General features: G+C 35.6%; 4 protein-coding genes across 4 annotated transcripts; 2 read left to right on the top strand and 2 right to left on the bottom strand.

Moving 5' to 3' along the window:
* Positions 1–5198: 5198 nt before the first annotated feature.
* Positions 5199–6353, top strand: LOC9315720 (DNA-binding protein S1FA2). Its single transcript, XM_002881444.2, has 2 exons — positions 5199–5386; positions 5905–6353. The coding sequence occupies exons 1-2, from the start codon at positions 5360–5362 to the stop codon at positions 6106–6108; spliced, it is 231 nt and encodes a 76-aa protein (XP_002881490.1). The 5' UTR covers positions 5199–5359; the 3' UTR covers positions 6109–6353.
* Positions 6354–6473: 120 nt separating this feature from the next.
* Positions 6474–8087, bottom strand: LOC9315719 (cell number regulator 8). Its single transcript, XM_002879606.2, has 3 exons — positions 7648–8087; positions 7219–7421; positions 6474–6907 (listed from the first exon to the last, which is right to left on the bottom strand). Exons 1-3 carry the CDS (start codon positions 7934–7936, stop codon positions 6671–6673), a joined length of 729 nt encoding a protein of 242 aa, XP_002879652.1. The 5' UTR covers positions 7937–8087; the 3' UTR covers positions 6474–6670.
* Positions 8088–8484: 397 nt separating this feature from the next.
* LOC9317556 (G patch domain-containing protein 8) lies at positions 8485–10596 on the bottom strand. Its single transcript, XM_021027954.1, has one exon. It carries the CDS (start codon positions 9654–9656, stop codon positions 8751–8753), a length of 906 nt encoding a protein of 301 aa, XP_020883613.1. The 5' UTR covers positions 9657–10596; the 3' UTR covers positions 8485–8750.
* A 3693-nt stretch (positions 10597–14289) lies between these two features.
* LOC9315718 (probable beta-1,4-xylosyltransferase IRX9) lies at positions 14290–16206 on the top strand. Its single transcript, XM_002881443.2, has 4 exons — positions 14290–15109; positions 15188–15416; positions 15868–16001; positions 16090–16206. The coding sequence occupies exons 1-3, from the start codon at positions 14415–14417 to the stop codon at positions 15997–15999; spliced, it is 1056 nt and encodes a 351-aa protein (XP_002881489.1). The 5' UTR covers positions 14290–14414; the 3' UTR covers positions 16000–16001; positions 16090–16206.
* The last annotated feature ends 277 nt before the right edge of the window (positions 16207–16483 follow it).

Genomic DNA, 16483 nt, shown 5'->3' with positions numbered 1-16483 from the left:
AACCGGATAAAGGAAACCGGTAATGTGGTATACTGTATATATCTAATAGCCCTCCTCAAGATGGAGCCTCATAAAGGTTTAGGAGCCCATCTTGGATATCAAATAGGAGAACTGAGTAGGGTACAGAGGTTTAGTAAGAGGATCTGCCAGTTGATGTTCAGTGTGAACGTGCATCGTCTTCAAGAAACCAGATTGCACCTTTTCTCTGACTAAGTGACAGTCATTTTCCACATGTTTGGTGCGCTCATGGAAGACTGCATTCTTTGCGATGTGAAGAGCTGTTGTGTTGTCACAATAAAGCAAAGCAGTAATAGGAGAAGGAATAAGTAAATCCTTCATAATCTTGGCTATCCAAACGAGTTCCTTAGTACCATAAGACATGGCCCTGTATTCTGCTTCTGCAGAGCTTTGAGAACAGACCCGTTGCTTTTTAGACTTCCAAGAAACAAGAGCATCACCAATAAAAATGCAATAACCAGAAACTGATCTTCTTGAATCAGGATCAGTGTTCCAATCAGAATCAGTGAAACCTTTAAGAGTTAAATCAGGATCTGTTGAATAAAACAAACCCTTCCCAATAGTGCCTTTCAGATATCTGAGAACTTTGTGAGCAGCCAACAAGTGAACTTGTCTAGGAGCAGAGGCGAATTGGCAAAGTTTACCTACTGCAAAGGTTATATCAGGTCTGGTAGTGCAAAGGTATAACAATTTTCCAATGAGTCTCCTATAAATTTCTGCATCAGGTAGCAATGGAGTATCTTCTTTGTGTAGAGAATGATTAGGCTCCATTGGTATTGAAGACGGCTTGCTTCCAAGAAATCATGTATCTGAAAGTAATTCTAACACATATTTCCTTTGACAAATAGAGATTCCTGCAGAAGATCTAGCAATCTCCAGGCCAAGAAAATATTGTGGTTCACCAATATTTCTGAGTTGAAAAGCAGCTTCAAGCTGAGATACCAGTATAGGAACAACATCTCCACTATTGCTTGCAATGATTATATCATCAACGTACACCAGAATGACAATGAAAACACCATCAATGAATCTGGTAAAAAGAGTGTGATCACTGTGTGTTGTCTGAAAACCCAAAGCAATAACAGTGGATGAAAATTTCAGAAACCATTGCCTAGACGCCTGCTTTAGGCCATAAATGGATTTCTGTAAATGACAGACCATCTTATCTTCAGTTTGCAAACTTGCAGGAACTTCATAACCAGGAGGCAACTCCATGTAGATCTCCTCATCTAAATCCCCATTTAAAAATGCATTTGACACATCTAACTGAGTAAGAAACCAGTTAAGTTTTGCAGCAATACCTAACAAGATCTTCACAGTGGTAAGCTTCGCAACTGGGGAAAAAGTGTCTTTGAAATCAAGTCCTGCCTCCTGTGTATATCCTTTAGCTACCAATCTAGCTTTGTATCTCTCCACAGTACCATCAGAATTATGTTTGATTTTGAAGACATATTTGCAACCAATAGCCTTCTTACCTGATGGTAATGGACAAATCAACCAAGTACCAGTTCTTTCCATAGCCCCAAGCTCCGCACCAATGGCATCACACCACTCTTGCATTTTCTTAGCCTCAGAATAAGTACGGGGTTCAGTAGTAAGAGTAATATTTTGAATGAAAGAGCAGAAAGAAACGCTTAGTTTATTATAAGAGAGAAAGTTAGATATAGGATAAGGAGTAGTGAAAGAAGTATTATTCATATAGTAGTCCTGCAAATGTGCTGGGAGTTTGGTAGGTCTGCGAGAATCTAGTGCCAAAGGCAAAGGATTCTCAGAAGATGACACATCAGAATGTGGAGGTGCATCAGAAGATGAATGTGCAGAAGGCAAAGATTCATCGGGGTGTGCAGGGGAAGAAATATGAGGAAAGAAGGTCCGTGTATCTTCTGTCAATGTAGAAGATAGAAACGGGAAAATTTCCTCATGAAAAATAACATGCCTGGAAATAGAAATGACATTGCTCTCCAAGTCCAATACCTTGTAACTGTTGAAACCTGATGGATACCCTAAGAAGACACATGCTTTGGCTCTAGGTTGAAACTTATGCCTTTGCTTAGGAGAGGTGGACACATAACATAAGCAACCAAAAGCTCTAAGTTGGCTGTAATCAGGCTTTTGACTAGTGAGAATCTCATAAGGAGTAGCATTGGATAAGACTGGGGTAGGTAATCTATTAATAAGAAATACTGATGTAAGTATACAATCCCCCCCAATACTCTAAAGGAACCTGAGATTGAAACATTAAGGCTCTAGCAACATTTAAGATGTGTTGGTGTTTCCTTTCTACTACAGAATTCTGTTGAGGAGTTTCTGGACAGGAATGGTAAGCAACTATGCCCTTTTCTAGATAAAGATCTATGAATTTTAGTTCAGGAGCATTGTCGGATCTAACAGATTTTACTTTAGTAGCATATTGAGTTTCAATCATTTTCAAGAAATCAGGAAAAACAAACAAGACATCAGACTTTGCTTTTAAAAGATATATCCAAGTTGCTCTACTATGATCATCCACTATAGTTAAAAAGTATTTATATCCATCATGAGTTTCTTTTGAAAAAGGACCCCATGTGTCTATATGCAAAAGATCAAATGAAGAAGAACATATGTTTTGATTTGCATTAAAAGGTAAATGTTTTTGTTTTGCTAAAGGACAAACTGAGCAATGATGAATCTTATTCTTATTTATAGGTTTTGTTAAAGACAGTACATCAGTGAGCACATCAATTCTAGATTGAGATGGATGCCCTAAACGAGTATGCCATATATGAGAATCTACTGAAACAGCAGAACAAGTAGGAATAAGACTACCTGAAACTTCAAAAGTAGAATGTTGTTGACTAGACTCCAGAATATAAAGATTTGAGACTTGACTACCCTTTCCAAGCATCAATTCCCGAGTAAGATCCTGAATGAAACAGGAAGTTGCAGTAAAACTGACTATAGAATTCAAATGCTTAGTTAACATGCTAACACTCAAGAGATTAAATCGGAAAATAGGAATAAACAAAACATCATGCAAAAGAATGTTTTCAGACAATTGAATAGATCCTATTCCGACAATACTCACAGTAGTTCCATTTGGCAAATTCACATAGGTATTAACTAGATCCTGGAAAACTAGAAACATAGTCCTAGAATTAGACACATGATGAGTAGCCCCAGAATCTATTACCCATGAACTTGGAGAGATATCAGTTTCAGAGTTTTTTGAAGTAAGCATGTCATAATAAGTATTTGGATAAAGTGTCAGAAATGTACCAGATATCTGTGAAATACTTGGTACGGAAGTTGAAGTAGAAGCTTGAGAAACTGCAAGTGTAGGTGTGATACTAGAGGTGTGAATCTTTGAACTAAAGTAGGAAATGATCTCTTGGATTTGATCTGTTGTAAGGTTCTCCCCCAAATTCTCTGAACCTTTGAGATTTGAATTAGTAATGCCATGTAGAGAAGTCATGTTTGCACTAGGAGTTGTAGATGGATTCAACTTCTGTAAAACAGTAGTAGGTGTAGAACCAGAAGCAGGAGCAGAAGCATTAGGTGGAGTGAATTTCTTCTTTCCTGTCCAGCCTGGTGGATAGCCATTAAATTTATAACAGCGATCCTTAAGGTGTCCTACAGCTCCACAATAAGTGCATACATGTCGAGGTCTCTGTTGATGATTCATGGCATTAATACTTCCATCTGTGACCATAGAAGAATCATTAACTGCAACTTGAAATGCAGAAGGTGCAACATAGCCTTTTGTAGAAGATCCCACAGTTCTCTGACTCTGATCTTGATCCAACATGTTGTATATCTCACTCAAACTTGGTCTATTCTTCTTGTTGATGATTTGACCTCGAATGTTGGCATAAGAGTCATTCAAACCCATGAGAAATTGTATGATACGGCTTGTTTCTGCATCTTCCAGTAACTCTTCAACTTTTCCACAGTTGCATTTGCAGATTTTCTGAGATTTAGTACTTGCTAAGCGTTGCCACAGAGTCTTCATCTTGGTATAATAGGTGGATAAATCCATTGAACCTTGACGTAATGTGAGAATATCCTGTTCCAATTGATACTTGCGAGGTAAATTACTGATGTGAAAACGCTTCAACAAATCAGTCCAGATTTCCGCAGCATCGTTGAAGTAGAGAATACTGTCATAGATTTCTTGGTTAACCACATTAAGAAGCCAAGATTTAACCATACTGTTGCAACGATTCCAGAGTTTGTAAATCGATTCAGATTCATCAGGTCTAGGGAGAGATCCGTCTATAAAACTCCACTTGTTCTTAGATTCCAAAGCTATAGTCATCGCAACACACCAACTGTTGTAATTGGATCCATCTAGTTTATGAGTAACGAGAGTTAAACCTAGATGATCCGAAGCATGAAGATAGAATGAACTGTGAGAGCTGTCGAAGGATTCAGATCCTGAAGAAATCTTCACAGCTGAATCACGAGCCATGTAAGTTCCAGAACTTTGCTGATTGACCGGAATAGCTCGAATTTCATCGCGATGTGGAGAAGGAGCTGATCGGGAAGCAATCGGAGTGTCTGGATCCGGAGAAGAAGCTCGATTTCTGGTTTTGACACCTTTCTTCGCCATTAGAAAAAAGACGAAGCTAAGAAACCAAGAGAGAAGAGAGAAGAGAAGAAGAATGAGAACAATCGATGAAGAAATCGATCGGAAAAAGCCACCGGAGAGTTTGTTACGTTCACCGAAAAAAGTTTGTTACGCGGAATTGCTCTGATACCATATTAGAAAGACAAACTAAATAAAGGCTTTCTCATTAATTAAAGAATGTTGTACAAAGTGAGATTATATACAAATCATAATGAGACTAAACCGTATAATTAATCTAACATAACCGGATAAAGGAAACCGGTAATGTGGTATACTGTATATATCTAATAATTACTGCCAACACCTCCACTAATCCCTTAGCCTTAACTAATGAGAAACTTCAAGCTGATTGCCTTTCACCACACTCCCACCTGATCCTCTGTTAAATTTGTGGAATATATATGTACGTTATAGCAGATTTGAGTTTTATGTAATTCAATCACCATGTGGTATGTGAAGATAAAAAATTTCCTTTTAAACTGTATGTGGTAAAGAAATTTTGAAGTCAATTGAGTCCCTGATTGTAATATATAAAGTAAATGTTATTTATTGGGATTCTCTATTTACTTGGGATGCAAATGAATTAATAATTTATTTACTTGTCCATGTACATGTCTTTTTTTTGTCTTTTGTCTGAATCTCTCGTCGGAAACACAGATCTCACTCAGCTTCTTATAGAATCTCCGACTCGTTTCTTTGCCGGCATCGGATCTCTCAGATTTCCGGATCTTATCCATGAGCAGTGAAGGTTCCGCCGGAAAGGTACGTCTCCGCATTTGTAGTTTTCGATGAAATCGAGCTGTGTTTACCTTACCAATCACGCTCCTCTCTTCCTTGATCCATAATTGGTTTTTAAGGTCCAAATCTCGGTTTATTATCGTTGGATCTGTTAGATCAAATTTTACTGAAGAAGATTATCAGTTTCACTGTTGCTTTGTTGTGTTGTCTTGATCTTGATGATCCTCTCGCATGCATTGTTTATTTTGAACATGATCTGGAATTTACAGAGGATTTCGATTGTATTCAAGAATTAGTGTCAAAAGTGTTAAGATTTGCTTGGGAATTCAGAAAAAAAAAACAGTGCCCAATTCGCTGTGATAGATTTCACATTTGTACATGCTAATGTGTATCAATTGCTGGTTTGGTTTCCCTGAATTTCGTAGAAAGATGACATTGTTAATTGCTCAAGAAAATAAAAGCTTTGCCCTTGGAATCACAATTTTGGTATCAAAAATTTCACTTTGGTATGAATTTTTGCACACATTATTGTGAATTTACAGGCGGCTGTTGAAGCTAAAGGATTGAACCCGGGGTTGATAGTGTTGCTTGTTGTTGGAGGCCTGCTTGTGACATTCTTGATAGCCAATTACGTGTTGTACATGTATGCTCAGAAGAATCTACCCCCAAAGAAGAAGAAGCCTCTTTCCAAAAAGAAGCTCAAGCGTGAGAAGCTGAAGCAGGGAGTCCCCGTGCCCGGCGAATAGATTTCAGCTTCTTTCCCTCACTTCTTCAACTGTGTCGGTACCAGTTTTCTTTTTTCTTGTAATGACAATGTCAAGGAGACTTTTGTATGGAGAGTAGAAAGGACACCCTTGTTCTGTTTTGGTTAGACCTCAAAATTTGAATCTCTTCAACTTTTGTTTTCGCTTCACATATTTGGTTGCAGTTGTAGAGTCTATCATGTTCACTTTAACTTTATTTGTCCATATATTTTTCGGCTTTCTCGATCCAAAGTTTTTGCTCGAAACTATGTTATGTTAACCATTCAGGTTTTCGTTATGCCGATCAATGCTAGACCTTACGAATTGTGAAACAATTTAACATTTCAGATCATATCAAAACAAGTGGGTAACAACAAAGATATACATGTTTGTTTTCGAGAAATAAGTAACACACAAGACAAATTACATCCATAGAAGGTTTTATTCCAAAAAAAAGTTAAGCAAAAGACAATATAAAGGTTCAAGTTCCACACACGACACTTGTTTCACCAACGTGTATACAATAACACAAGTGCTACTTAGACCACTCGACTCAAAGCAAGCTTCATTTACGACCCATGGTTTGCTCTCTAGGTGGCATCACGACCACGGTGGACTGAGCATTGAAACCCGGGTGAAGAACCTTCCTGCGGAGCTCACGTCCTTCTTGGCAAAGGGCACATGTATGGCAAAGGACATGTGTCACAAAGTCACAAGTTGTCTCCAAGTGTTCCCTTTGCATCTCGTCCTCTATGCAGCTACCGCAGCAACCACACGATCTGTTCATAGCCTCAAAGCTTCCCTGGTTTAACCCAAAAGAAAATGAAAAATAGGTTCAGGAAATGGAATTTGTCCTTGATGCAAACTATGGAATGAAAAATGGGGAGACATTTATCGTAATGGACAGCCACTTGATGGCCTACGAGACCAGGCATGCCCTTCAATGGGTCCTAAACACTAGCGAGTAGGGTGGAACCAAACTACAATCTCTTGGGGTTAAGTACCCACTTATCAGCATCCAAGCAATCAAAAAGAGAGATAAAGACAAGTGTTGATCAATCTCTCCTTAGAGGGTAACTTTTTTCTCCCAAACTCAGAAACATAAATCATTACCTCAAGGTTAAACTTTCGGCGAATAGCAGAACGGCTAGAATAAGAGAACCATGGAGCAAGGCAGTTCCAGCCAAACAAAGAATTACCAACAAAGTACAATCCCAAATACGTCAAGCAATGGTTTGAAAATGTTCCCGGAGCAGACCCAAGTCTCTCTGCATTAGTTCCATATAACACACATGGAGCCACACTTCCAAGAAGACCTACACAGAATAAGCCATCATCTCATCAAACACATAACAAACATTTCTAAATCCGAATCATATCTCATCTTTAACCCAATGTATCTCTGAACTTAATAAGATCCAAAGATTCAATTTTTAACAACCCAACCAAGTTTATCGGATCAATTTCGGATAAATCAACAAACCCATTCAAAGAGAACCCAAATTTCAAAACAAATTTATACAAATTCAACGAAATACTCACAAACTTCGAGATCGCTGCTGCAAAATTCATCATTGCGGCCTAAACAGGTAAAGAGACCCGAATTCCACTGGTTTCTCCTGATCGGCTCGCCAATCACGCTCCCCTGGCTCACAGGCAATCCATCCGCCGTCCAACCGTATTCCTCCGCCGCAGGAGGAGGCACAAGCGACGCCGCCTTGGCATCTCCTTTCGAGCAGATCTTGCCGTCGTTCTCTTTCCCCTGCAAGAGAGGACTCGATTCCTCATGTTCGTCGCCTCGTTGAGCTTCACGGCTATCTTCTGCCGCCATATTGTGTTTAGAAATTAACGCAAGATCAATCTGGACAAGACGATCTCTCTCTCTCTCTTTGATCTAAAGGAAGAATGTAGAAGAAGAGGTAGAGAAGAAGAAAGAGAGAGACTTTAACCAATTTATTGACCCGACCCGTACGCGTTAAAATAGTCAAAGACACCTTCGTCCTCATTTACTTAACAATTAATTAATTAGGAAATATTGAGCTCATTAAGATCTGGGCCTAAAGGCCCATGAGGATTTATTATTGTGAGCTAATAAATGGGATCATAAAAATAAAGGGTTTGAAACTTTGAATACAAACTGGTACGAGTATTATAGTGGGTAAATAAAGTGGTAAGCAATACCGAATTGGTTGAAAACGGTAAAAATAACGATCCAATCAAATTAAGAGTAACATTTTTGTGATTGCACAATATTTTGTAGTTTTGATAACTCATTAATTTATGGGTAAACCATTTTTTTGTATATTGGGAAAATATATCTGCTTTAGAGATCTAGGATTCTAAAAACACAAATACGTTAGCATAACAAAGAAATTAAACTATATCAAAGACTTTTTTTTATTTTATTTTGAGCGTGTAAGTGTACGAACAAAATTGTTTGTTTAGTTACAATGTCATAGATAGGACAATTGAAAAACATTACAGGTCAGGGAACCACAAGATTCTCTACGATAAAGAAAGGTTTTAAAGCTCTAAATTTCAGAGAAACTTCCCGAAGTAAACTCAACAAAGAATATAGAATTCGTTTCAATGTAAATTTCTCGAAAAAATACAAACAAATTTTTTTAAAAGAAAATGTAAACCCATCACGTAAATCCCAACCTTGGGTTCTGTCGATAACCCATATCGGGGACGAGTTTCTCTCCGATTCTCGCTGGCTCCGAGTTACAGCGCGTGAGTACCAGACACTGTCGTGGTGATCCCAAAACGCTCCGTTTTGGTTCTTCACTCGCCGCTGCTGTTGTTTCTGTAACGCTCGTCTTCGGTTCTTCCGAAACTGATACATTTTCCGACGAAGCGTGTCGTCGGAAAGGAGCTTCCTTCAGCTCTTCTTGATCTTCAAAGAAACTATTAGCTAATGAAGGAGATCTATACGGTGCAGATCTGCATCGAGTTAGTAAAAAAGCGTTTCTCGGTGGTGTAGCTGTGAAAGATTTACATGAACTTGCTTCTTCTTCTTCTTCTTCTTCTTCTTCTTGGTTTTCTTCTTTTCGAGTCTCTTCTGGTTCCTCTGGCTCCACTGTGGAGCGGCCAAAGATAGGTTCACTTCTAGACGAGCTTGATCTCTTCTCTGATTTTCTCGAGAAACTAGCATGAGAAAATGATTTCCATTTACGCCACACAGGGCTAAAACATGTCGGTTTGATTTTTCCGGTGAAAGACTGACAGGAAAAAGCGTTCTTGACCCACACCCACCCGCACCGACGACTCCGGCGACGGCTTTCCGTTGCACCTCCGGAGACTCGAGCACTTCCGGGTTTGGGTTTCTTTGATCGGTTTATCCTTACTTGACCCATGCAAGTTACTTTAGGTGAAGTTGGTTCTTGTTGTGTCTCCGCCGCAGCCGCAGCGTTTTTCCGACGGAAGAAGATAGGTCTTCTTGAACGAGAACGGGTTCTGCTTCTGCTTTTGGTCCGCAAGAACCGCATGAGTAGAGGCGGGTTTTCGGTTCGACCCGGACTCGAAACGGGTCTTGATGAAGAAAACCTCATCTCTTTTTGTTTAAGGATTTTTTGGTACTGAAACTCCCACTCTTTTTTTGGTTCCTCTGGTCCCTCTGGTCCCTCTCTATATGATTTAGATCGAACACTGCGGTTTTATATTTTTAATGTTTTTGTTATGTTCACACGTTGGGTTCAGAAAAATAGACGGCTGTGATCTTTTCTATAAGAGGAAATCGGTGGCTCTACTTAGCTAACTAATCCTTTTTACAAGAAAAATTTAATATTTTGTACTTTTTGTCTGTATGCTCTCTAGTTGTTTGTTGAGATCTCGTACCGGTAGATTCACTTTTTGGGACATCTTACTTTTTATTTGAAGCTATAAAGTTTATATCAACATGATCTAAAAGTCTTCGAAGTTAATAAAAGAATTAATACATTGAAGTAGTTATAACATCAAGAATTTTATACAATATACATGGTCATTGTATAGAACATTGCACAATGCACAGCATATAAGATTGATAAAAATGCGAAGAAACTTGAGATTTGTATGTATATTTTACTAAAACATAATAGTATAGCTAGCTTTCTTCAGATTTAACGATGAAACCATACAAAACTTGGACACGCAAAACAAAGAGTACATGTAGTCATGAATCTAGATTGCTTCTGCTAAAATCTGAGTTTCGCCTTCGTATCTGATACGGCAATAACTTTGGGACCAACTAATTTGCATATCACATATTCACATGTTGATATCTCATTCAGTTCTGTTTTTTTTTTTTTTTTTTTTGAAACAACAAATTATTGGCTGTAAATGGTTTTGGTCTAACTAGTGCTTCTTTAAGTATCTTGGTAATTATTAGAAACTAGAAGACTATCGACAAAATCAAGCTTAAATCTCCTTATGGATGTCTTCGTTGTCTGCTTACAGCCTATTTACTCAGTTATCTATAATATGTTGATTTTTTTTCCCCAATTTTTTAGTTGTTGTTTCATTACATCGAAAAGCTTTTGCTAGCAATAATTTCATAATATGAATTACATGCGCTAATACGTACATTCATTGACAATTGATTTTGAGTTGGAGCGAAAGCCTATTGCGGAGAGACACATGTTTGATAAAATAAAAATCAAACAAGCAAACTACATTTAAGAAAAGCCTATAGCTCTAGGTTAAAGTAAGTAGACTAGCTATATGAGATGTTTGAAATACAAATGAAGTTTCGTTAGAGACCTTGATCACCAATCAAGAAAGCCAAAATATGACCGTGAATCATATAGCATCGAGCAATGTGATCCATTGCCAGGTTTAAACCAAAGTAGGTTGAAAACTTTAGTCTCAAAGCTTTAAATAATTTTCTAAAAACCCACAGAAAGCTAGAGCTCCATTTGACTGCCCACAAATTGTTGTTCCAAAGGATTTAGAAACATATATATATTGGAAAAAAATACCTAGCTACACGAAGTATGCGACAATATATGGCGACACATCCGAAGTTTAAAAATGTATCCCTAACTACACAAACTATATGTATCGCATGCCCACATATACGAACTATATGTAGTCATGTCGCCAACATCACGAACATTTTTTTCCGGTACACTTTTCGCCGGAATCCGGCATTGACCAGTTTGACCGGCGTTGACCAAAATAAATATTCAAAAAAAAAATAATAATAGTTTTTAGAAATTTTTTGTAAAATTATTTAATTTTTATTTACAATATTATATAAAAGTTTTATAATTAAAAATTTATTTATAATATTATGTTATTATGATTTATTTAATTTTTTGTAAAATTTTTTTGTAATTTTATTTAAAACTTTTTTTGAAAATTATGTTATTGAATCATTTATAATAATCTATAATTAAAAATATATATTCAATATTCAATATAAAAATATTGTGTATATACCTATATTCAATGCATTGATTTTTATAATTATGTCACCTAATTGGGTTTTATTTTATTTTTAGTTTAGTTTTGAAATTATTGAAACTAACTAATTATAAAAATCAATGCATTGAATATATATACAAAATATTTTTATATTGAATATTGTATATATATTTTTAATTATATATTATTATAAATGATTCAATAACATAATTTTCACAAAAAAATTTTAAATAAATTTACAAAAAAAATTTACAAAAATTTAAATAAATCATAATAACATAATATTATAAATAAATTTTTAATTATAAAATTTTTATAATATTGTAAATAAAAATTAAATAATTTTACAAAAAATTTCTAAAAACTAATTTTTTTTTTTTTTTGAATATTTATTTTGGTCAACGCCGGTCAAACTGGTCAATGCCGGATTCCGGCGAAAAGTGTACCGGAAAAAAATGTTCGTGATGTTGGCGACATGACTACATATAGTTCGTATATGTGGGCATGCGATACATATAGTTTGTGTAGTTAGGGATACATTTTTAAACTTCGGATGTGTGGCCATGTATTGTAGCATACTTCGTGTAGCTAAGTATCTTTTTTTCTATATATATCTCTAGTCCAAGGCTCCAAGCAATCGAATCGAAATGGATCCAGCTTTGAAGAATAACAATCAGATCTAAGTTTAAGAATAGTAACTTTATTCTTGATTTTAAGAGCATTCTCATCTGTAAAGTTCTAAAAAAGTGTATCTGATGAATAAAATATATTATTTTAGTTATGATTTTATTATTTAAATAAGTATAAAATAATTAATTAAATTAGACTAATAGAATTAAATAATTAATACATCTGGCAAAATAAAATTGTCAAGGTATCTCAGAGTTTCTCTCTCTCACTCCTTTTTCTATTTCTTTCATTATTTTAATTATGAGAAACTGTGAAACATCTCTCCAATAGAGATGTTCTAAGAGCAACCCCAATGGTAATAGATCTAATTTGAGTTTTTAAAAACTAAAATATTAATATTTTTATAGAAATAAATTATTGAATTAAATTTTAGTTTTGAAAATAAGATAAACCACTCATAGAAAGACAAGTACCTTCAAATGTCTCTTATGAGATTCTGAAAATCCTTAAATAAGAAATTATGTCTAGAGTTTTTTATTTTTCTCACCTACTTTTCTATTTTTTTCAATATTTTTATACTAAAAAATCTATGAAGAGTCTCCCATTGGGGTTGCGTACTAATTTTATACTAAGGGCTTGATTGGTTCTCCCGCTAGCACCCTCCTAGCGGTTGCTAGCGGTCGGTTGCGGTTGTTAGCGGTTGGAACCAATCATAGAAACTGCTCCGTCCCGCTTCGAACCGCTCGAAATCGCTGAATTTCAAAAGCTCTTTCCCGCAAGCGTTTGCGGTTGCGGGCGGTAGCGGTTGGATTAAAAAAGAAAAAAAAAAAAAAAGTCAAACATTTACTTATAATTATTATAATATATATTAATCCTATATATATCTTTCATCTTTGTATCACGTTCTCATCAGAAACCCTAATAATATTCTAAAACTCTATTCTCTCAATGTCTTCCACCCAAACTGATGAAAATCAATAACCAAATGTAAGTATCATATATCCTTTTATTCTTTCATCACCTCATGTGTAACTTGAATATTTTTCATGGCATCGTTTTTTTTATTTTCATTACGTATTGCTTTGCTTTTTGATTGAATATATGTTTCGATTTGTTTTCTCGAATAGAAACTCACTTTCTTTTTTATTGAATTCAACGTTATTTAAAGTTTTTCCCATTACTTAATGCAAATTTTTATGTTAAACCAGATGCAGAAAGTACTATCTTGTTACAAAATTTCTTTATTTTTGTATAATTATTTAGTACTTTATTTATGGTTTTAATTATTAAGCATGTTCAAATTTTTCTAATATTATCATAATAATATATTGGTGTTTTTTTTTTTGTAATATTTTTTATTTATTTTGGTCATTCTTTTATTTAACTGTTATCGCACCCGCTGGTTTACCAGTCATAAAACTCCCGCAAACGCTCCTATTTTCAAACGCTAAACCAATCGTTCAAAACGCTTGATAACGCTTAAAGCCGCAACCGCCCGCTTCCGCAAACTTCCGCAACCGCAGTCTCCCATTGGGGTTGCGTACTAATTTTATACTAAGATCCTTACAAAACCTCCTTTTCGATAGGAAAGCGTACTAATTTTCAAGTGTTTAATTAGTGGAGATTCCGTAAATTTATTTAGAGTTTCTATCCATTAATATTAATAGCTCAATTAATCTATCTATACTATATCTAAACATCGATTTATATTTTTACTTTTGAGACCAAAAAAGTTAAATGATATAACGTTGCATAATTTCTTATTAATTTTTTTAAACACTTTTCCTTTTCAAGACTATTCTTCACATTAGGTAATCTCAAGAGTTAAGAAAATAGGTATTTTTACAAGGTAGTAGATAAACTACCGCGGCAAAATAATAAATCATGAAATATATTTTACTGTTCCAATCTGGCTTACTGCTTCATACATCCACCGCCAAAATGAATCTATGGTGGCATTAAGATTCATTAGTAAGCAACGATTATTTTTATATATTTGTTATTAGCAATGATTCTTTAATTACCCAAATATGTTTTAGTTAATGTGTTCCAATCCCAACAACTGGTTGTTGCAAAAGACCACCAACGCAAGCAATCATCAACCATCAAAATAATCTTACCTTAGCTCACCGGTTTCAATCACACACCAAAATTACAAACAATAACTACAAAATTCTCATCAAGTTCTTATATATCACTAACTTCACACATTGTTTTTCCCAAAAATAAAAAAAGAACTCACTCAAGCAACCTTCTTCCTTAAACAGAAGGTTATGGGATCTCTAGAGAGATCAAAGAAGAAAGCTCAAGTATGGAAGAAAGCTGTGATCCAATTTTCTCTTTGTTTTGTAATGGGTTTCTTCACTGGCTTTGCTCCTGCTGGTAAGGCCTCATTTTTCTCTAATTCCGAAACCACCCCCTATACTTCTACAAAATCTCAGATTTCTGCTCAACCTTTTGAAAACTCTACCTACACATCTCATTCCCTCCTCAATAGAACCTTGACCAATTCCCAAGGCCAAGCCCCAGCTCCCGCAGAGTGGCGAGAAGCCGAAGCAGAAACCAGATCTCTCTCCGAGACAGAAGATGAGAACCAAGTTAAAGTGACACCAAGAGGACTAGTGATTGTTGTTACTCCAATAATAACGAAAGATCGCTACAAAAACGTTCTTCTTAGGAGAATGGCCAATACATTGAGGCTAGTTCCGCCTCCATTACTGTGGATAGTCGTGGAGAAACACTCAGATGCTGAAGAAAAATCTTCATCTACAATGTTAAGAAAGACCGGTATCATGTATAGACGTATAGTCTTCAAGGAGGATTTCACAAGCTTGGAATCAGAGCTTGATCATCAAAGGAATCTGGCGTTAAGACACATTGAACATCACAAATTAAGCGGGATAGTTCATTTCGCGGGACTAAACAACATATATGATCTTGATTTTTTCGACAAGATCAGAGATATCGAGTACGTAAATAAAACAACATTTTCTTTAACCATCAAGTTATAAAGTTTTTTTTTTATAAATGTTTTCTTCTTGTGCAGGGTATTCGGTACTTGGCCAATGGCATTGCTATCGGCTAATAGGAAACGAGTGATAGTAGAGGGGCCGGTTTGTGAATCTTCACAAGTATTGGGGTGGCATTTGAGGAAAATTAATAATGAGACAGAGACAAAGCCTCCGATTCATATATCAAGTTTCGCTTTCAATAGTTCCATACTTTGGGACCCTGAGAGATGGGGTCGTCCTTCTTCTGTTGAAGGCACCAAACAGGTAACTTCAGCTTCAAAGTTTGTATTATCTATACAAATTTTGTTTCTATTAAATTTGCTTGGTGAATGTGAAAATAATAGAGCTTGAAGATAATTTAAATGTAGAACGGGTTGGTATAGTTAAGCACAACCTCCTGGTCATTTAAGTGTTTGTTGCTAAATTATTCTCACCAAATTGATTCCGTTAATCATTAGAGTAAATAGGCTTATTAAACACATAAACATAGATTGTCTGTCTTTAGCAGAATGTCCATTTAACATAAGGGTAGTTACGTCTTTCTTTCTCCCGTCCATAAACACAAACTACCCTTTCGGCCAATCAAAATCAAGAAAGTACATTTTTCCTAATAAACCCTCAATTATTTTTGGTAACGAGAAAGATAATCCAATTTGTCTCCCTATAAATATTTCATATTAGGTAATTGTTTTTTGGTTTGTTTAATGTTGCATAGGATTCGATAAAATATGTGAAGCAAGTAGTTTTGGAGGACGATACAAAGTTGAAGGGACTTCCGGCACAAGACTGTTCCAAGATTATGCTTTGGCGTCTCAATTTTCCCACAAGAACACGTTTAAGCCCCTGATATGCTTTATTTTATTCTAATCTCCTTCAAATTAGACACTTTTCCTTCTTTTTTTTTCTTGATTTATACATCGCAGTAAAACAAACACTTAAAGAGCATTAAGTAGAAAAAAGGATTTTTGTGTATGTTATATATAGCCAAAGCTGAGACTTGCAAAGAATTTAACACAGGAATAATTCAAAATCTACAACACAAAGGGAAGATAAACAAATCCGTAATTTTGTATATGACGAGATATATAAATTGTCCGCAATACGTTACGTTCTATCAAATTTGTTGTATACACGAGTTTCTAGTGCCCGTTTTGATCAAAATAAATTTGAAATTTTTTCATCCAAGAACTCGTAAATCTTTTCAGCTAATTGTGAATGAGTAGGAATATATATAACTGGTGGCAATCATGCCATTTACGGACTAAATAAAAATTAACTGCAATGTGTTTTCATACTTTTTTTAGGTTATTACTAATGTGAGTCTCAACTTA

The sequence above is a fragment of the Arabidopsis lyrata genome (assembly GCF_000004255.2).
Source record: "Arabidopsis lyrata subsp. lyrata unplaced genomic scaffold ARALYscaffold_4, whole genome shotgun sequence".
Taxonomy (NCBI): Eukaryota; Viridiplantae; Streptophyta; class Magnoliopsida; order Brassicales; family Brassicaceae; genus Arabidopsis; species Arabidopsis lyrata.
The sequence above is the reverse complement of the archived record's forward strand: the minus strand, read 5'-3'. Positions and strand labels throughout refer to the sequence as shown.